Source organism: Stenella coeruleoalba, assembly GCF_951394435.1.
Source record: "Stenella coeruleoalba genome assembly, chromosome: 3".
Taxonomy (NCBI): domain Eukaryota; kingdom Metazoa; phylum Chordata; class Mammalia; order Artiodactyla; family Delphinidae; genus Stenella; species Stenella coeruleoalba.
Window position 1 is genome coordinate 12,204,093 of NC_137148.1, and position 16,560 is coordinate 12,220,652.

Genomic DNA, 16,560 nt, shown 5'->3' on the forward strand with positions numbered 1-16,560 from the left:
TGGTCATGAGGACTGGCTTAGGGAACACCCTGAACCACACGCACAGCCCAGCTACATTATGTGCATCATGTCCTTCTTTTTGTCCAATCGGATCCTATAGTTTCTCCCACATCTGGCATAATCATTCATATGTTTAAATGTAAAAAATACATAATGCTTTTCTTTCCATATTCTACCCTCACCTTTTCTTACTTTTTCTGGTTAGTCTGATTGCTTTCATTTAATTGTACTTTGATAGTTAACTGCTGTAATACAGCACTGAAATCTCCTTTAAGAAATGATGGCATTTTAATTAAAATTGCTTCTTCGAAGTTAATGAACCAAATAAAATGGCACTTTTTAATTTTCTTTTTTATTTTGTGAGGTAAAATTGCTATCCAACTGTGTCAGAAAGTGAAGGTACATATTCTTTGCCTGGTGCTGGATTATTGATTTCTTTTCAAGTGAGCTTTCAGATTCAGCATTAAAATTTTGCTCCATTGTGATTGTTGTATTCTCGCTAACATAACTCAAGAAAAGTATTACTTTCAAATTTTAATTTGCAGATATCGGAGCAATGAAATTTTATGTCAGCGCATATGTCATTTAAGGCAAAATACCATGTTTATTTATTAAGACTAGCATCTGGTACAGTGTTTCGTGATGATGAATGTTCTTTTAGTTCCGTGTTTTACCATACTTGGTTTTGTGATGTAATTGAATAACTGATGGATTTGTTTTCAATTTTATTTTGTTCTTTATATAATATGCTTTTGAATGAAACTGCGGTTTATGTCTGTGTGTGTGTGAGCATGTGTCTGTGCAAGTGTGTGCACACGTACTGGAGGACAGGTTCTGCAGCATGGCCTGGGCAAAGCCTTGGGTCCGGAAGAGTTGCTGGTTTATAATCGCTCGTCTGTCCTGCCGGCAGGTGAGCCAGGACGGGAAGTCACTCCTTGACAAGCTCCAGCGGCCCCTGACTCCTGGCAGCTCCGATTCCCTGACGGCCTCTGCCAACTACTCCAAGGCCGTGCACCATGTTCTCGACGTCATCCATGAGGTGCTGCATCACCAGCGGCAGCTCGAGAACATCTGGCAGCACCGCAAGGTCCGGCTCCACCAGAGGCTGCAGCTGTGCGTTTTCCAGCAGGACGTTCAGCAGGTGGGTCTCGTGGACCCCTGTCCTCGCGGGGGCGACTTGTGCCGAGCGAGAGTGTAGGTGGGCGTGTCGTCATAGGGGGCCTGCCTGTGCTGATGAAAGTAAGCTAGGCCAGACGGGAGAGAGAGACACACACAGACACGCACGCACACACCACACACACGCGTGCACATCTCCTTTCTTACCATGAGTGAAAGCGGCGCTTCGAGAACGTGTGTTCAGGCTGCTGTCTGCCACGAGCTCATAGGCCTGGAACACAGGAGACGGTGCAGCGCCTAACCCGGGGCCCCTCTGTTTTGTTCTTGAAACAGGTCATCCTTAGTTATGTTTATTTGTGAGAATAATGCCTCTGGAGCTTATACCGAGGTGCTGGTACAGTTGAAGATCTGTCTGCCCTTCAGTTATTTAATGATAAGCTCATCGTGCTTCTCTCCCCGCCTGGTGGATATTGCAGTCCGAGGGGCACAGGGGGGCTTAATAAATAGTCGTCTGATTAATGAAAAACGGACTTTTACAGTCATTCATTTCTAAGCAGTTGACATCTTTGTTGTTGTTACAAAAGTAAGAGTAAGCCCAGTCCCGATACTATTTATTTCCTTGTTATGAAATACGGAAGATTGTCCTGCTACCAGGGTTTTGAGGATTAACGCTGTGGGAGCTTATGAAATATGATATAGCTTTAGTAATAAGATAAAAGTTGTGTCTTTGCCCTAAAACAGAGGAGAGAGCAAGGGTGTGGATGAGATGTCAGTCTGGATGAGGAATTCTGGGGTGCAGGGAAGCCTGTGGCATCCAGGAGAGTTGGTGTGAAGCCACAGTGATGGGTCGGGAACAGAGCCTGTGTCCCCTCCCTGGGTGTCCGGGAGCACTGCTTAGACAGGCAGAGGCTCAGACTGCGTTCTGCCGAGTATCACCTGCCGCTGAGGGGGTTGTCTGCCGACGGACGGAGGCGTGGAAGTCGTGCGGTGTCCTGACGACACGTAGGTCCTCCATATGCACTGACCATCATTCTTCTAGTAGTGGGAATCTGGTGAGTTCCAGATCCTTTTCACTGCTCTATAATTTTTAATTTTCACATAGTATGCTTTGATTTTACTGATGGCTTTTGAGTTCTCTGAAGGTTGCACATACAAAGCGCCATAGGAACAATCATTTTGATACTGTGCATGCGTCTTTACGGTGTTGTTTTTGTTGAAGAAGGTAATTGCCAGGGAAAGAAGATGGAGGAGTCAAGGTCTAGAAGTTACTGTGAGAACTGAAATTGTGAGGTTGAAAGCACCAATATCAGTTTTTCTTAATTGTCCAAAAACGGTCAAAGTGTGGAATGTTAATAGCTTAAATGTAATTATTCAAGGATTTCCCCCTCCTCCCTCCGTATCCCTTGGATCAGCTGTTCACTACGTGTCCGTGGGCCAGCACACTTTCTGGACTTGTGTCTGGAGCAGCAGCTGGGCACCCCCTTTTCTCCCCCCAGCTCTCATGGCTCCTTGGGGCGCCCAGTCATATAAGAATAAGCCACTGGGCTGCTTACGTCAGAAGAGGAAGCCTTTGGGAACAGGCTGTTGAGAAAATCATCTAGCTTGGTGCGAGGTACTTACTGTGCTTGAATTCGAAAACAGCAAACATTCATTTTTGCAGGTAGAAAGGTAATTTTGATAATTACGAGGCCAGTTCTTTAAGCTGTTAATTTTTTTTTTCTCAAGAGCCAGAACAGGGTTGGATGTCGGCAGGAGAGAGTGTTTTGCAGTCCATGGCACTATTAGCATTCTGAAGAAATGATAATTGCTGTTTAAGGGAAACATTTTGTCGACTAAATGATCCGGAATAGTTTGGACTCATTATGCAAACGGAAAATTGCTCTGTCAGCTTGTGAAGCCAGGAGCGAAGTTGATAAGATTAAGCAAAGCAAACACTTTGCTTAGGAGAAGTCCTTAGGATGTCAGAACTGAAAATGTGTTTCTGAAACTCAAGAAATTAATCACACACAGGGAAAAATTTTGCCATCTTGAGCATAAAGGAGGAAAGGTAAGCTGAGGATAAGTGAGGAAAAGAAAATAATGCTTTAGAAAGATGTTGTCAGCAGAAGATAAATTTGTAAAGACAAAAACAATCAAACTCCACAGAAACATAATAAGCCAATTAGAGGTACCACAAGTGGTTTTTGTTCGGTTGCTTTGGGTCGTGAAAAGGCATCTGTAAATACTGAGGAAAAAGAAAAGCAGCTTACCACAAAAGAGGTAAGGATGATGACATTCTTGTGAAGACAGCCCTCCAAGAAGTGTATATGCTTGTCTGTGGAGAAATACTTGAAAGAAAAGACGTGAGACCATTAATGGCGTGTGCCCTTGAGGAAGGGATGGCATGGGGGATTTCATTTTTAAAACGCGTAATTTTGGTTTAGTGGTTAGTGGTTTTTTTCCATAACAAGCAAAGGCAATTCCGTAATTTCTGGATGGACAGTGTTTTGGACAGGAGTCAGGCGCTGTGGGGTACGGGGTGTGAAGCTACCGTCCCAGAGCACTGAGCATGGGTCCAAGTCAAAGGTTGGGGGGCGCAGGTGGTAGGAACACTTGCTGAAGACTTGCCCAAGCACATGTCCTGCCTACTGGACAGCCTTAACCTTGGTCATCATTAGCTTAAAAATAAAATTAATACCATTTGTCATATTTCTTGGTGGTCAAATAATATACCTATTCCCATTGCCTTTTGTTTACTGTTAGAGCAACCCCCAGTGGATGTTTGGTTGAATTAGTGAATGAAGACTTGTCCTACTGCCAAGCGGTGTTTTCCAGTTTAGGGTATGCTTTCGTTTTCTCTAACAGCATAATTGATCACTGCTGCACTTGTTCAAATGAGATGACAGTTTTGGAAGCAGTCCACAGCAGGATGCCATCAAACCCGTTCTCCTGCTCACTGGTGCAGTCTGCCTGCCTCTTGGGCTGGTGGGATTTAGCTGCTCCAACATGTTGTGTGAGGTGAATAGGCCCCGGAAATCTGCTTTCCTGAGGCAGGCTGACTCCCCCCAAAGAAGCCCCTCAGACGAGGAGCCCTTCTCCTAAAAAAGCCTCTGGCTCCCCCATATCCCTTCACCCGCACAGACTTACCTCTTGGAAAAACTCCTTCCAGGTTGGTGTTGGGCCATTAGCTAATATTCTGAAAAAATGGTCAAGAAAATCTAGTCCACTCTAGATTCTACTCGTCCACACTTCATCCTTTTTTCCAAAATATCTAAAATTGAATGTGTGGTATTCTGAGAGGTACAGAGGTAAATATGTTGACTAGCTCAACCTTCCTTTTCTCAAGGAATTCCAGCCTAGTGAGAGTGGATGGTTTAATAGTCTCATAAATTAGCCCGTAACATGCTCAGAGTTGGCGTGTGTGTCTTTGGTTGTCATGAGGTGTGATTTTGCCCAGGCATGAGTTTGAGTCATGCCTCTTGAGGTGCTGCCCACATGAGGGAGTGAATAAAACTGGCCGCCCTCATTGGTGTTGTCTGCCTGCCTTGCACATGCCATCTAAGGGGACATGTCTGTGCTGTAATGACTTGTGCAGATTTGGGGGTTCCAGGGAGCCTTGTCCGTATCCCCAAACATCAAGGCTGCAGCTTATGAGGAAGATGAAGACTCCTGTAACAGAGGTGCAAGTCACAATTGCCAGGGTGCCAGGGAAGCCTTCCTGAGAGATGCATGTTTCCGCTGGTCTTTGATGGGTGACTGGAAAGTCAGGAGGTTGAGGATTGTGCAACAGGGCTGCGGGGATGGTGGAGACACAAAGGGCGGGGCCTGTCCGGAGCAGCAGGTGCCCAGAGTGGACAGCTGGGAGTGTGGAGCCTGAACTGGTGCAGGTCTGGAAGGACGACCTCCGCGATGAAGGCTTGGGAGTTGTTTCTGTGAGCTTTGGGACACATTGAGGGGACGTGGCGAGCCTGAGCGCCGTGAATGTTTCCTTCCTCTCTTAGTGCTCTCGGCCAGCCTGTGGCAGAGGGGTTAGTGTTTTCCCATTTCACCACATTGAGTTCAAACCCGTAGGCTGTGTGTTTTGACTTGATGCTGCGGCAGTGGATGACAGGGTGACAAGTGTGGCGTGAGAGCGAGATTCCAGGTGAGGAGACAGGCTCGGGCCCCACCGTGGACCAACGTGCAAGTCAGGGGGGAGTCCTGGAGTGCAGAACTTAAGGTCCATGGGGCAGTGGTCTGTGTTTTATTCTCTGGTGTTTCCCAAGCGTCTGGGATAGTAGATGCTCAGTAGTTGCTGAATGAATGAATGAATAAATGAGTAGATGAAGAAATTTAAGGAATTCCCCAATTTTGCTAATTAAAGATTATTTGGAGTTAGTCTCTTTGTTTATTCTGGAATGGGAGAGGGTTGGCCCTGCATTGGAATCAAGTCATCTAACTGGGAGATCTTCGTGAAGGGACCAGGAGCTTTGATTAAGGTTGGGGAGTTAGGGGTGGCTGAAGAAGGAGGGGGTAATTTCATGGCCTGGGAATTTTGCCAATGTGTGAGATCTTTAAAATATTAAAGATTTTGGCCACTTGAACGTAAAGAAATGGGTTTCAGGTCCACGGAGAAGCTATTTCACAGTTCTGCCTTGGGTCCTAGGCTGCTAGCCATTTGCCAGTAAAAGTCATCCCTCGGTGATGCCTGACCCAGAGGTTCCACCTACACTGGACCTAGCTCTTAAGGGAAGGTTCCGAAACCTCATTTGTCCTTTGCTCATTAATTTAAGTCAGAAGGATGGGGTTTTCTCATCAGGGTCATTATACAGCCCTCGCTATGTGATGATTTAACACTCTCTTCTGTTTACATATGAGAATGGTTAGAAAATGGCCATCTATTCTGAGAGTTTCTCAGAATTAGGGAGTACTGGAGGGCGAGTGTTTGATTAGGGATTGGGAACCTGCTGGGAGCAGATAGAGGCTAACTGTTGATCTTTCTGGTGGGTCTGGAGCCAGCTTTCATTACCTTCTTTTTTTTTTTTTTTTTTTTTTTTCCGGTACGCAGGCCTCTCACTGTTGTGGCCTCTCCCGTTGCGGAGCACAGGCTCAGTGGCCATGGCTCACGGGCCCAGCTGCTCCGCGGCCTGTGGGATCTTCCTAGACCGGGGCACGAACCCATGTCCCCTGCATCGGCAGGCGGACTCTCAACCACTGCACCACCAGGGAAGCCCTTTCATTACCTTTTGTCATAGAAACAGAGAAGAGACTTGACTGTCAGAGTAATCTTAGTAACCGCAGCTCTCAAGGAGCCGACAGTTCACTGGTGGGGTTAAAAGGGTGGGAAAAGGGACGAATCTCTTCCGCACAGTGGATGCAATACAGGAATGCAGGGCGCGGGAGCTGGCGCTGTGAGCCAGTGGGACGGGAAGTCGAGGACACATTCACTCGGGTCAGGATGACCAGGAGCGGACAGAGCTAAGAACGAGCCCCAGGCAGCTGGGTCTCCCCATTGTTGAGTGTCAGCCGAATTGCCAGGGTCCCCTAAGAGGAAAGTGCCCAGGGATTAGCTGACAGGGAAGACCGCACGCATGCATGTGTGTATGTATATTTCTGTAGTTCAGTGACTAGACTTAAGGTATACATAACATCTGGACGCGTTTCTTAGATAACATCTAGACATATTAAGAGTTTTCTTAGACAACTTTGGACTGTTTTATACTTATTTCCAAATTAAGAATGAGAAAAATAATTTTTAAAAGTTTAGAGAATTGCTAAAGGTATTAGCCCATGTTGGTAGAGTGATGGTTTGATTGGGGTGTGATGGGAGTATCCAAGGTGAGACTATATGAATAGTAACCTACTTACCTCCTTTCCTCCCTCCCTCCCTCCTTCCCTCCCATCCTAAGGTTCTTTTTTTTCCTTAAGAAATTTAATGTACTTATGTAATTAAAACTACGGTAATACCAGGAGAAGTGATTTAAATTTTTTTTAGAAGATGTATAGATGGATGGATGGATGGATGATGTAAAAGTTTAGAAGCCTGCCAGCCTCTTTCTGAGCCCTTCTTCCCTGATTTCGCCCAGGCTCCCTTCCACACAAGAAAGTGCGTGTGGAGCACGCGCTCCTGGCCTTTCCTGTGCTCTCATGGGAGTTAAGCAGAAGTAGTTCCTGCAATGCAGGGCATTTGGTGTCCTGTATCATATGTTTGCTGTGTGTAATTTGACTGAGGTTTTCTTAAATAGCATCTTTTTCCAAGTGAGCATTAGGCTTAGTGTACTTTGAAATGTTCTAGAAACCATTTTTAAAAAAAATTTCAGTATTATGAGTAAGTAGAAGGTGTGGTACATAATGCAATGGAATATTACTCAGCCATTAAAAAGAATGAAATAATGCCATTTGGAGTAACATGGATGGACCTACAGATTATCATACTGAGTGAAGGAAGTTAGAGAAAGAATATCTATTGCTTATATGTGGAATCTGAAAAGAAATGATACAAATGAACTTACAAAACAGAAACAGACTCACAGACTTAGAGAAGGAACTTCTGGTTATGGGGGTGGGGGAGGAGATAGGGGCTTTGGGATTGACATGTACACACTACTGCATTTAAAATGGATAACCAACAAGGACCTGCTGTATAGCACATGGAACTCTGCTCAATATTATGTACCAACCTAAATGGGAGAAGAATTTGAAAAAGAATAGAGACATGTATATCTATAACTGAATCACTTTGTTGGACACCTGAAACTGTCACAACATTGTTAATCAACTATAGTCCAATATAAAATAAAAAGTTAAAAAAAGAGTTGGGGCTTCCCTGGTGGCGCAGTGGTTAAGAATCCGCCTGCCAATACAGGGGACAGGGTGTGAGCCCTGGTCTGGGAAGAGTCTCACATGCCGCTGAGCACCTAAGCCCGCGAGCCACAACTCCTGAAGCCTGCGCGCCTAGAGCCCGTGCTCCGCAACAAGAGAAGCCACTGCTCGCCGCAACTAGAGAGAGCCCGCGCACAGCAACGAAGACCCAATGCAGCCAAAAACAAATAAATAAAATAAATTTAAAAAAAAGAGTGATTATATTTTTAGAACAAACTTAATTCTAATTTTGAAATACAATGATTGAAGAAATGGAGAGTTCTTGGCTCCCCTGGAGAGAAGTAAAGAAATGTGTGGGTGGAGATAGTCGTTACTGTCAGGCAGCGGTGAATGCTGGACCTAGAACGTTACTCTTTCTTCACTCAGTCCTCAAGAGCCCACAGATGCATGTGGAATTTTGTGTCTGTTTCATTTCACTGTAAATATTATGCCACGCACTTTACAGAATTTAGACCCAGAGGCCCTTGTGATCACGTCAGACCAGGCCCCTCATTTTCCAGGTTAAAAAACCCCAGACTCAAAAAAGTCGAGCATCTTGGCCGAAGCTGCAGGAAGCCTAGTGGGTTTTTAACTGCTTCACTGCTCTTGACCTGGGGAGGATGCTTCACTCTGAGCTAATCAAAGAATCAAATTGACATCTTACTTAAGAAGGAATATTTAAGTGGAGCTTCTCAGGCTCTGGGAAGGGGCTTTCATAGAAGCTGCAGTTGCCCATCACTGCAAAGGAAAATAGCTGCTGAAGGAGACTTTTAACATTTCTTCACATTTTACTTTCTCGCTCACTGTTTGCATTCACCTTAGGAGTGGATGAGGGGAAACAGAGGCCGCAAGGGAGAGAGGGCACTGACTCCCAGCCCCCAGCGGTCCCGAGCCCAGCTGTTCCCAGCTCACAGCTTCGTGTTCTTCTCTGAGCAGCTGATGGGAAAGGGAAGAGCGTGACTGGGAGGCCGGCTTCAGGAGTAAAGTACGCTGTGAGCGTTAGGGAAGAAGGTACCAGGCAGGCTCAGATGGCAGGGGTGTGTGGGTTCCCTCACTTCTGATTCTTAACTTCGTGATTAAGTGTCATTAACAGCGTAATACTGGACGTCCGTCCTCCTTGCAGCAGTGGCTGAAACACTGGCCTTTAAGAAATGTTATTGAAGAGCAGGCCTCCTTTTTGGTCCCCCATTTGAGTTTAGCAAATTTCAAATGATGTGACTTAGTTGTTCGGTCATCCTTTGTTATAATCACTAAAATAGCATTGATTTGATCATCAAGAAAGCTCTTATCTAGGGCTTCCCTGGTGGCTCAGTGGGTGGGAGTCCGCCTGCCGATGCAGGGGACACGGGTTCGTGCCCCGGTCCGGGAGGATCCCACATGCCGCGGAGCGGCTGGGCCCGTGGGCCATGGCCGCTGAGCCTGCGTATCCGGAGCTTGTGCTCCGCAACGGGAGAGGCCACAACAGTGAGAGGCCTGCGTACCGCAAAAAAAAAAAAAAGAAAGAAAGCTCTTATCTAAATGCTTCTGTCAGGAGCACTTATTTAAAAGCAGAACTAGAAGCATAGTATGTCTATTTCTAGATTGGTATCCTGATGATTTAAATAACAGCCAGCCTGTTGAACAAGGAAGTAACTAAAGTAAGTGAAACTGGGTTAGTTTTGGTTTTACAGGGAATCTAGAGTAGGGATGGGAGGAAGTTCATATTTTGCCCCTAGAAAATCTGATTTTATATTAAAAAACAAATTCAGAATATTTTAGAATTACCATTGGTTTGTATTTGTTTCATGTAACCGTAGTTTTTAAAACTGAATATAGAATCGGCAGAGTTAATTGTTTCATTTTTGTGTGCTTAAAATGTGACTTAGAGCAGCCGTCCCCAACCTTTTTTGGTACCAGGGACCGGTTTCGTGGAAGACAGTCTCCTTCCACGGGCTGGAGTGGGTGGGGGTGGTCAGGCGGTGATGCGAGCGATGGGGGCAGCAGTTGAAGCTTCGCTCGCTTGCCCGTCGCTCACCTGCTGCTGTGCGGCCGGGGTCTTAACAGGGTGGAGGCCCCCTGACTTAGAGGGAACTCTCATTATTGTGACAGAAAACACTGATTCCCTAGGCCTTGTCTCTTTAAAACAGTAGCTAAAATTGACAGATGTTTGTATGTTTTCCCTGAATACCGTTTGCATCCAAAGTTCCCAGTAAAAATAGATAAGCTTAATGTGCTCCTGGTGGTTTTATGTCAGAGGTCTGGTCTAGTTTTTACAAACAGTAAATCTTAGCGCTGGAACTCTAACGTTAGAAATACTTTAAAGGTTTTCATATAGTATTTACATTTCATAAAGTAACACAATATAACGAGGGGTAGGAGCCTATGTTCGGATTCTTGAAGTCCTGGGTTTGTTTCTCTTTTTCACGAGGTGTTCTTTCCCGGGCTCTTAACTTTCCTGAGCATCCAGGTCTTGCTTAATAGAGATAATAATACAAGTCTACTGTCTTCTCTGCAGCCCTTGGGACACATATGTTTTGGAATTAAGAATCTCTCAGAGTTGAGAAAGAGAACAGTGTGTATACACTGTGATACACGCTCTGGTGAGGTCTGGGCAGCCCCCCATCATCAAGCACATGGGGATTTCTGCAGCCATATGTTCAAGGACCCACACCAAAGGGATCAATAAAGACTATTAGTAGCCTCAGGTCAGGTCTTATCGCCAATGATTTTTTCTGACCAAGTTTTGAAAAAATATTTGGAATTTCAGAGCTGTTTTTAGCTTTTTGTGGATAAGGGGTTATGGACCTGTATTGCCCTCCCAAGCACAGCACAGAATAATCTCTCAATAGATGATGCCAGAGACAATGACATGGTACATGGTGATGATAGAAGGCTGTTCTAGTAAGTATTTGAAATAAACACCTCTGCATTTTCAAGGGAAAATGTCATTACATTGGTCTTTATATTGCATGTTGTTGACACATAGGCCCTTGAGAATGTCTCCTCTCTGACAAGGGTTTAGTATTTAGTTGTAAGTTCTTAAGTAGTAATTACTTAGAAATATTAATCCACAAAACATAGTGAATATTAGGTAGTAGGGCAGAAAATTACTTTAGAGGTTGTACGGGATGGCCAGACTCGGCCACGTGAGTGAGGGTAGAAAAGGCAACAGTGGCCAGTTCCCGAGACGTGTGGTCCAGGCGTGGTGTTGTTTGCTGGTTCACCTCCCCCCGTTTTGCTCTCTATTATAATAGTGTCACTTACCCAATAGCCTGAACTGTTCTGAAGCAAAGCAGCTCTTTCCTTCCTCAGTTTGCCACCTGTGTGCCAGCTCTGCTGACTTGAAGAGGCAGTGGAGACTAGAGGTTAAGAGAATGGACCCTGCTTCCTGGGTCCAGGTCCACAGACTGGCTCTTCCACTTGGTAGCCGTTGGTCCTGCGTCTTCATGTATGAAACAGAGTCACGATGTACCCCCATCCAGCTCTCCGTGAGGACTGGTGGTGTAGTGTACGTCAGGGCCGGCTTCAGTAGCAGGTGCTCAGACAGCAGCGCAATTATTCGTTAAAAGATGAGCATTATCATACTGCCGTCGTCACGTTCAATCTTATAATTACATTACAAGCAGGGAGCTAAGCAATCTGAGATTTTCTGCACAGCTGACATTTTGACTTAGATGCTGAGAAGGATTATCTGTGTTTTAAGTCTTGGCGGCTCACTTTGGAGCGATCTTGACCTTGGGGCTATCATGGTGCCTGTTAGAAGACACTGTACAGAGGAACGAGCTTGCCCCACATTCCGCGAACAAGGAGGGGGCGCTGTCGGCCTCCCAGCCTTGCTCTTCTGCCTGTGAACCAGGTGCCCTGGGAAGGACTGGCTTTTGCCCTTTTTCCTCGAGCCGGCTGCAGAGAGCAAGTTGTTGTTCAGGTGAAGGTCACAAGGCAGGGAGAGGACAGCTGCCACCATGGCTGAGTCAGGGAGGGGGCCGGCTGGACTAGCGTGATGGAGCCCCTGGCTTGCAAATACTTTTATGTTTTAAATGGAAAGATTCCACAAGCTTGTCTTTCAAATGCTCCTTGGGCAGGTACGTTCATTCAGGATTCCTTGGCGATCTGGGAAACATTCTCAGACTTAATGAGAAGCAAAAGCCTCCTGGGGAAGTTTGGTTTTGAGTATGAGCTAGATTTCACAATTGTCTGTGACTGTTTTTAAGAAGTGCTTGGAATTTGTAGTCTTCTTTGAATTACTTTCATGTTTGTTGGAAATATAATTTCACTTGGTATTTATAATTCTGTGAAAAGGAACCACTAATAAAAGAAAAATTGTAACCCTGAGTGATTGGTTCATAATAGCTTTTATTTCCAATTTATGCTTTCTGAAGCAACTTTTCTTGGGCTTGAAAAAACAAATTCTTATTTTTTAAAAACGACTGTGTTTTGCTCCCTCCAGCTCTTTCTACCAAATAGTGTTTGTCTTTTACTTTTTGAAATTGTGCCCTTACTTCAAGTCTGTATTGAGTCATCAGTGCTCATCAGGTTTGCTGTTTACCAAACCTCGATTTTTCTTTTTACACTATGTTGGGGAGTATACAGCAGATACTATAGCTGTAGTTTAAAAAAAGAGTCTCCTAGTCTTTCATGCAGATCTGATAGGGAAGTGGACAGTGGCATAGATGTACTTACGTACCTCTCAACTCTTTTCAAGCTTAATATACTTGATCCTAGTCTTCTGCCTGGTGCTGGCCTCATATCGAAAGGCACATTCCATTAACTGTATCTGTTCTTTGAAGTTGAGACATCTTGAAATTATCATTGGGTATTTCTTTACGAGGGAGACAGGACCTGTGTTCTGTAATACGTAGTAAGAGACTGTCATATAAACAGCAGCTTGATATCAGGTGGTGAATGTGGTATTACCTACTAATGGTGATACTGAAGGTCTCTCTCTCTCTCTTTTTAATCTGAAGAAAGAAAAATAATATACTAAGTGCACTGGTTAAAAAGCAATGGAATATTCATAGCCTGTGCTACCAAAGAGCTTGACATTAGATGGAAGCTGTCTCTGGTGACAGTTTGTGGGTGGGGATGGCTTGTGTGCTCTGTACCTGCCACGCCAGGATATTAAGGTGCTTGACAGCTCACAGGCCCCCACTGTTATCCCCACTGAGCAGGCGAGAAGCTGCGGCTCAGAAGGGCTACCCCGTGTCTGTGGGGCAGAGGGCTAGACATGAAAGGTAAAGAGGGAGCTTTTCAGAAGGGCTGGGAGGTGGACAGACAGAAGACAAATGGATCCACAGTAGGAATCACTTTGATAGTGTGACCCCGGGTGACCCCGGGTGACTGGCAGAGCGTGGTGTTGACAGAGGTTCAGAAATAAACTATGGTAATAGGGTAAGCGTGTACCTGTAGCCTGAGCAGCCGCTGCGCTGCGAGGCTTGACCTCCGTACGCCACCCTGTCCTCCCACACGCACGTACACGCGCGTACACACACACACACACACACACACACACACACACACACACACACACACACACACACACACACACACACACACACACACACACACACACACACCCACACACACCTGCTCATTCTACAAGGCTCTTTACAGAGGACCACCGGGGATTTATTCAGGTTCATGAGCCATTTTATTTACACGCATTACTGACTTTGCTAAGCCCTATGCAGAAAGGACCATCAGTCAGACCGGAAGGTGACTGGTGTGGAGCAGAAGAGGACGAGTCCGGCTGTCCCTGGACAGGCCTTTAGCAGCTGCCTCTTTTTATCTAGATGTCTGTCAGCACAACTGATCTCTCAGTGGTGGAGGTAACAAAGGGCAAGGGATCACTTTTGTAGCAATGAACCTCAAATTAACGCCCCTTTTATTTATTTACTTTAACTGAAATATAGCTGGCATGCAGTGTTAGGTTAGTGTCAGGTGTACTCTGTAGTGACTTGGCATTTGCATACATTGTGAAACAATCACCGGGTAAATTTAGTGCCCAGCTGTCCACACACAGTTATTGCAGTATTATCCACTGTCTTCCCCAAGCTGTGCATTGCATTCCCCACCCTAAGGCCCCCTTAATTTTGCAGTTAGTGGAGGGCTGTGACTGGGCCCCTTCCAGGTTGCCCTCTAGACCACAGTCCTAGCTGTGCGACTCCAGGCAGGTCTTTAGTCCAAGATTGTTTTGATCTGCATCCTTAGTTACCATGGCTACTAATTGCAGAATCCGAGGTGGCCTTCAGTACTTTGCAACACATGAACAAATGTCTTCAGATATTCAAATATCTTTTAAGGAAAGTTTCTGGCTAAAGACGTCACTGACTTCGTTTTTGGCTGGTTATCTCCTCTCCATCAGAAGGAGACGAATGTGTATTTGATGTTGTCTTAAATATGTTGTGTGATGATGTTGGCGTTTTGCAACTTCTCAAGTGCAGTAGCCAGTGAACTACTCAGCCCCAGCTGTGACTTAAAAACGTTGGGTTGCCCTGCTTTACTTTTACTCTTTTTCTTTAGCGTGGTGGATTTCAGCTAGCAAGAACTCTTATGTCTTTAAGTTCATGGGATGTTTAGCTTTCACAACCAGCTTAGTTTATAGAATAAATTATCCTCGAAGACCAGGACAGAGGCATTTAGCTGTTTTGTTTTCCTGGGTTTTACTTACATGTTTCAAGTCTTTTAGAAGAGACAGAAAAACATGAACTCTGTAGTTAAACTTCAATTGTCTGAGTTGTGAAGCTTTGAGCCTTATAAAAATGTTAAGTTAAATTGCTCCTCTGTGACTTGACTACCACTATCTCACACAAAACCCAGGCAGTTTTGTTGGCTCAGTCATGCGTAAACTGAGGTGAGATTTAATTTAATCATTATTGCATGTAATATTTATACATAGACAGACATGCACTATTAAAGTAAGAGCTGATTAAAATCGTGGTGGGAAAGCTGACAGAAGATGTAATTCTCAACGTGTTAGATTACTGTCCGGTTGCTCCCAATTTTTTTCCTCCCTTGTTTCTTGTTTCTTAGAGAGTTTAGATAAGAGACTGTATCGTTAATGGATAGCCCTAAAACTGATGGAGGCAGGCATGGTTTTTATGGCATGTATATCTGTATTTCATTGTAGGTGCTGGACTGGATTGAGAACCATGGAGAAGCATTTCTGAGCAAACATACAGGTGTGGGGAAATCTCTCCATCGGGCCAGAGCTTTGCAGAAACGCCATGAAGATTTTGAAGAAGTAGCACAGGTAAAACAATGGCTTTTACTATTTTCTTCCATAAATACCTGTGTGGTTGGTTTTGAATTACAGTTTTAACCCCACCTCTGTTGACTTAGCTTTAATGACGTAGGTTTGAAGGTGATTCAGAGAGAATGCTCAGATTTCAGATGAAGCTGTCATGGCCCGGCCGGAAGATGATTTAGACGGTTGACCCTTTCATAAATGCGGAGTTCTTGAAGCAGACAAATGTCTTGGATATTTTTGCCATATTTATGGTACAAGTGTCTGTTGACGAGTTTGTAAAATTCCAGTTCATAATCAGGGAATAACAGTCCTTGAATTTCTGTAATGATGGGCCAGCATTTCTTTTCCCTTTTCTATTTCTTTTAAAGTCATGTGCTTCAGAAACAGGAGGCAGGGCATGAGAGCATGAGATTTGTGGAGTTGGAATGTTGGCTGTAGTGCTCACCAGCTGTGTGGCTTTGGAAAAGTCTCTTAACCTTTCTGAGCTTAACTTTTTTACCTGAAAAGTAGGCACAGTGCGGGCTGCTGGAGAGGAAGTAAGGTGTGTGTGATAGTGACATGTATGGCATCTCGCCCAGGTCTTTCCCACGTTGGTAAATGTGCCTTTCATTTAGTTTTGTGTTTTGAAAGAAAGAGGAGTGAAGGAGGGAGAGAGTACCATGCCATGATATATATGTGGAAGCTGTAGGAGCTAGGGTAGAAGTTGTTTTAAAAAGAAATTGTAGGATGAATCCAAACTGAGACACATTATGGTAAAACGGAGGAACACCAAAGGCAGAGTCTCAGCAAGGAGAGAGAAATAACACAATCACAACCGTGAGATGACTCTTAGCTGACTTCTCACCAGTAACTGCAGATTCTGGAAGACAGTGGGATGGAGACCTGAGGGAAAGGAACTCTGAACCTGGAATTCCACACCCAGTGGAGCTATCATTCAACAGTGAGAATAAAATATAGACCAAGACCAAGAGAGTTTACCATTCACTTACTTACAGGAGAACTGAGGTGTGTAGTTTAGTCAGAGAAATGGAAGCACCCGCTGTAATTTAAACTCCACGAGTGCAGGGATTTTGTGTTGTTCACTTCTCTGTCACTAGCGCCTAGAACAAGGCTGGCGTGGTGCCGCTAAGCGTCCAGCAGTATTTGTTGAACGAGTTAATTTAATGAATAAAAAGGAAATATGAGAAGAAAGGCTTGAGGTCAATAATGAACACAGAAATTGGTAAATATGTTTGCAAATCAAAGGATTGACCATTTAGACACAAGACGGTAGAATTGGGGGGTAGTTAAAAACAAGGCGGAGCAAAGCCCCGGAGCACTTGAACACAGGAGGTGGAGAGGTGTCCTGAGGAGGTTGGCAGGAGGTGTTGCTTATCTTAGATTTGTAAAGACAGGGGTGC

General features: G+C 44.8%; 1 protein-coding gene across 15 annotated transcripts in view; it reads left to right on the top strand.

Moving 5' to 3' along the window:
* TRIO (trio Rho guanine nucleotide exchange factor) overlaps window positions 1-16,560 on the top strand; it is a 372,206-nt gene that overhangs the window by 188,223 nt on the left and 167,423 nt on the right. For all 15 annotated transcript variants that reach the window (XM_079917624.1, XM_079917622.1, XM_079917617.1 and 12 more), the window contains 2 exons: window positions 911-1,141; window positions 15,041-15,163. In XM_079917624.1, coding sequence (XP_079773750.1) covers window positions 911-1,141; window positions 15,041-15,163 — 354 coding nt within the window. The remainder of the gene's footprint in view (window positions 1-910; window positions 1,142-15,040; window positions 15,164-16,560) is intronic.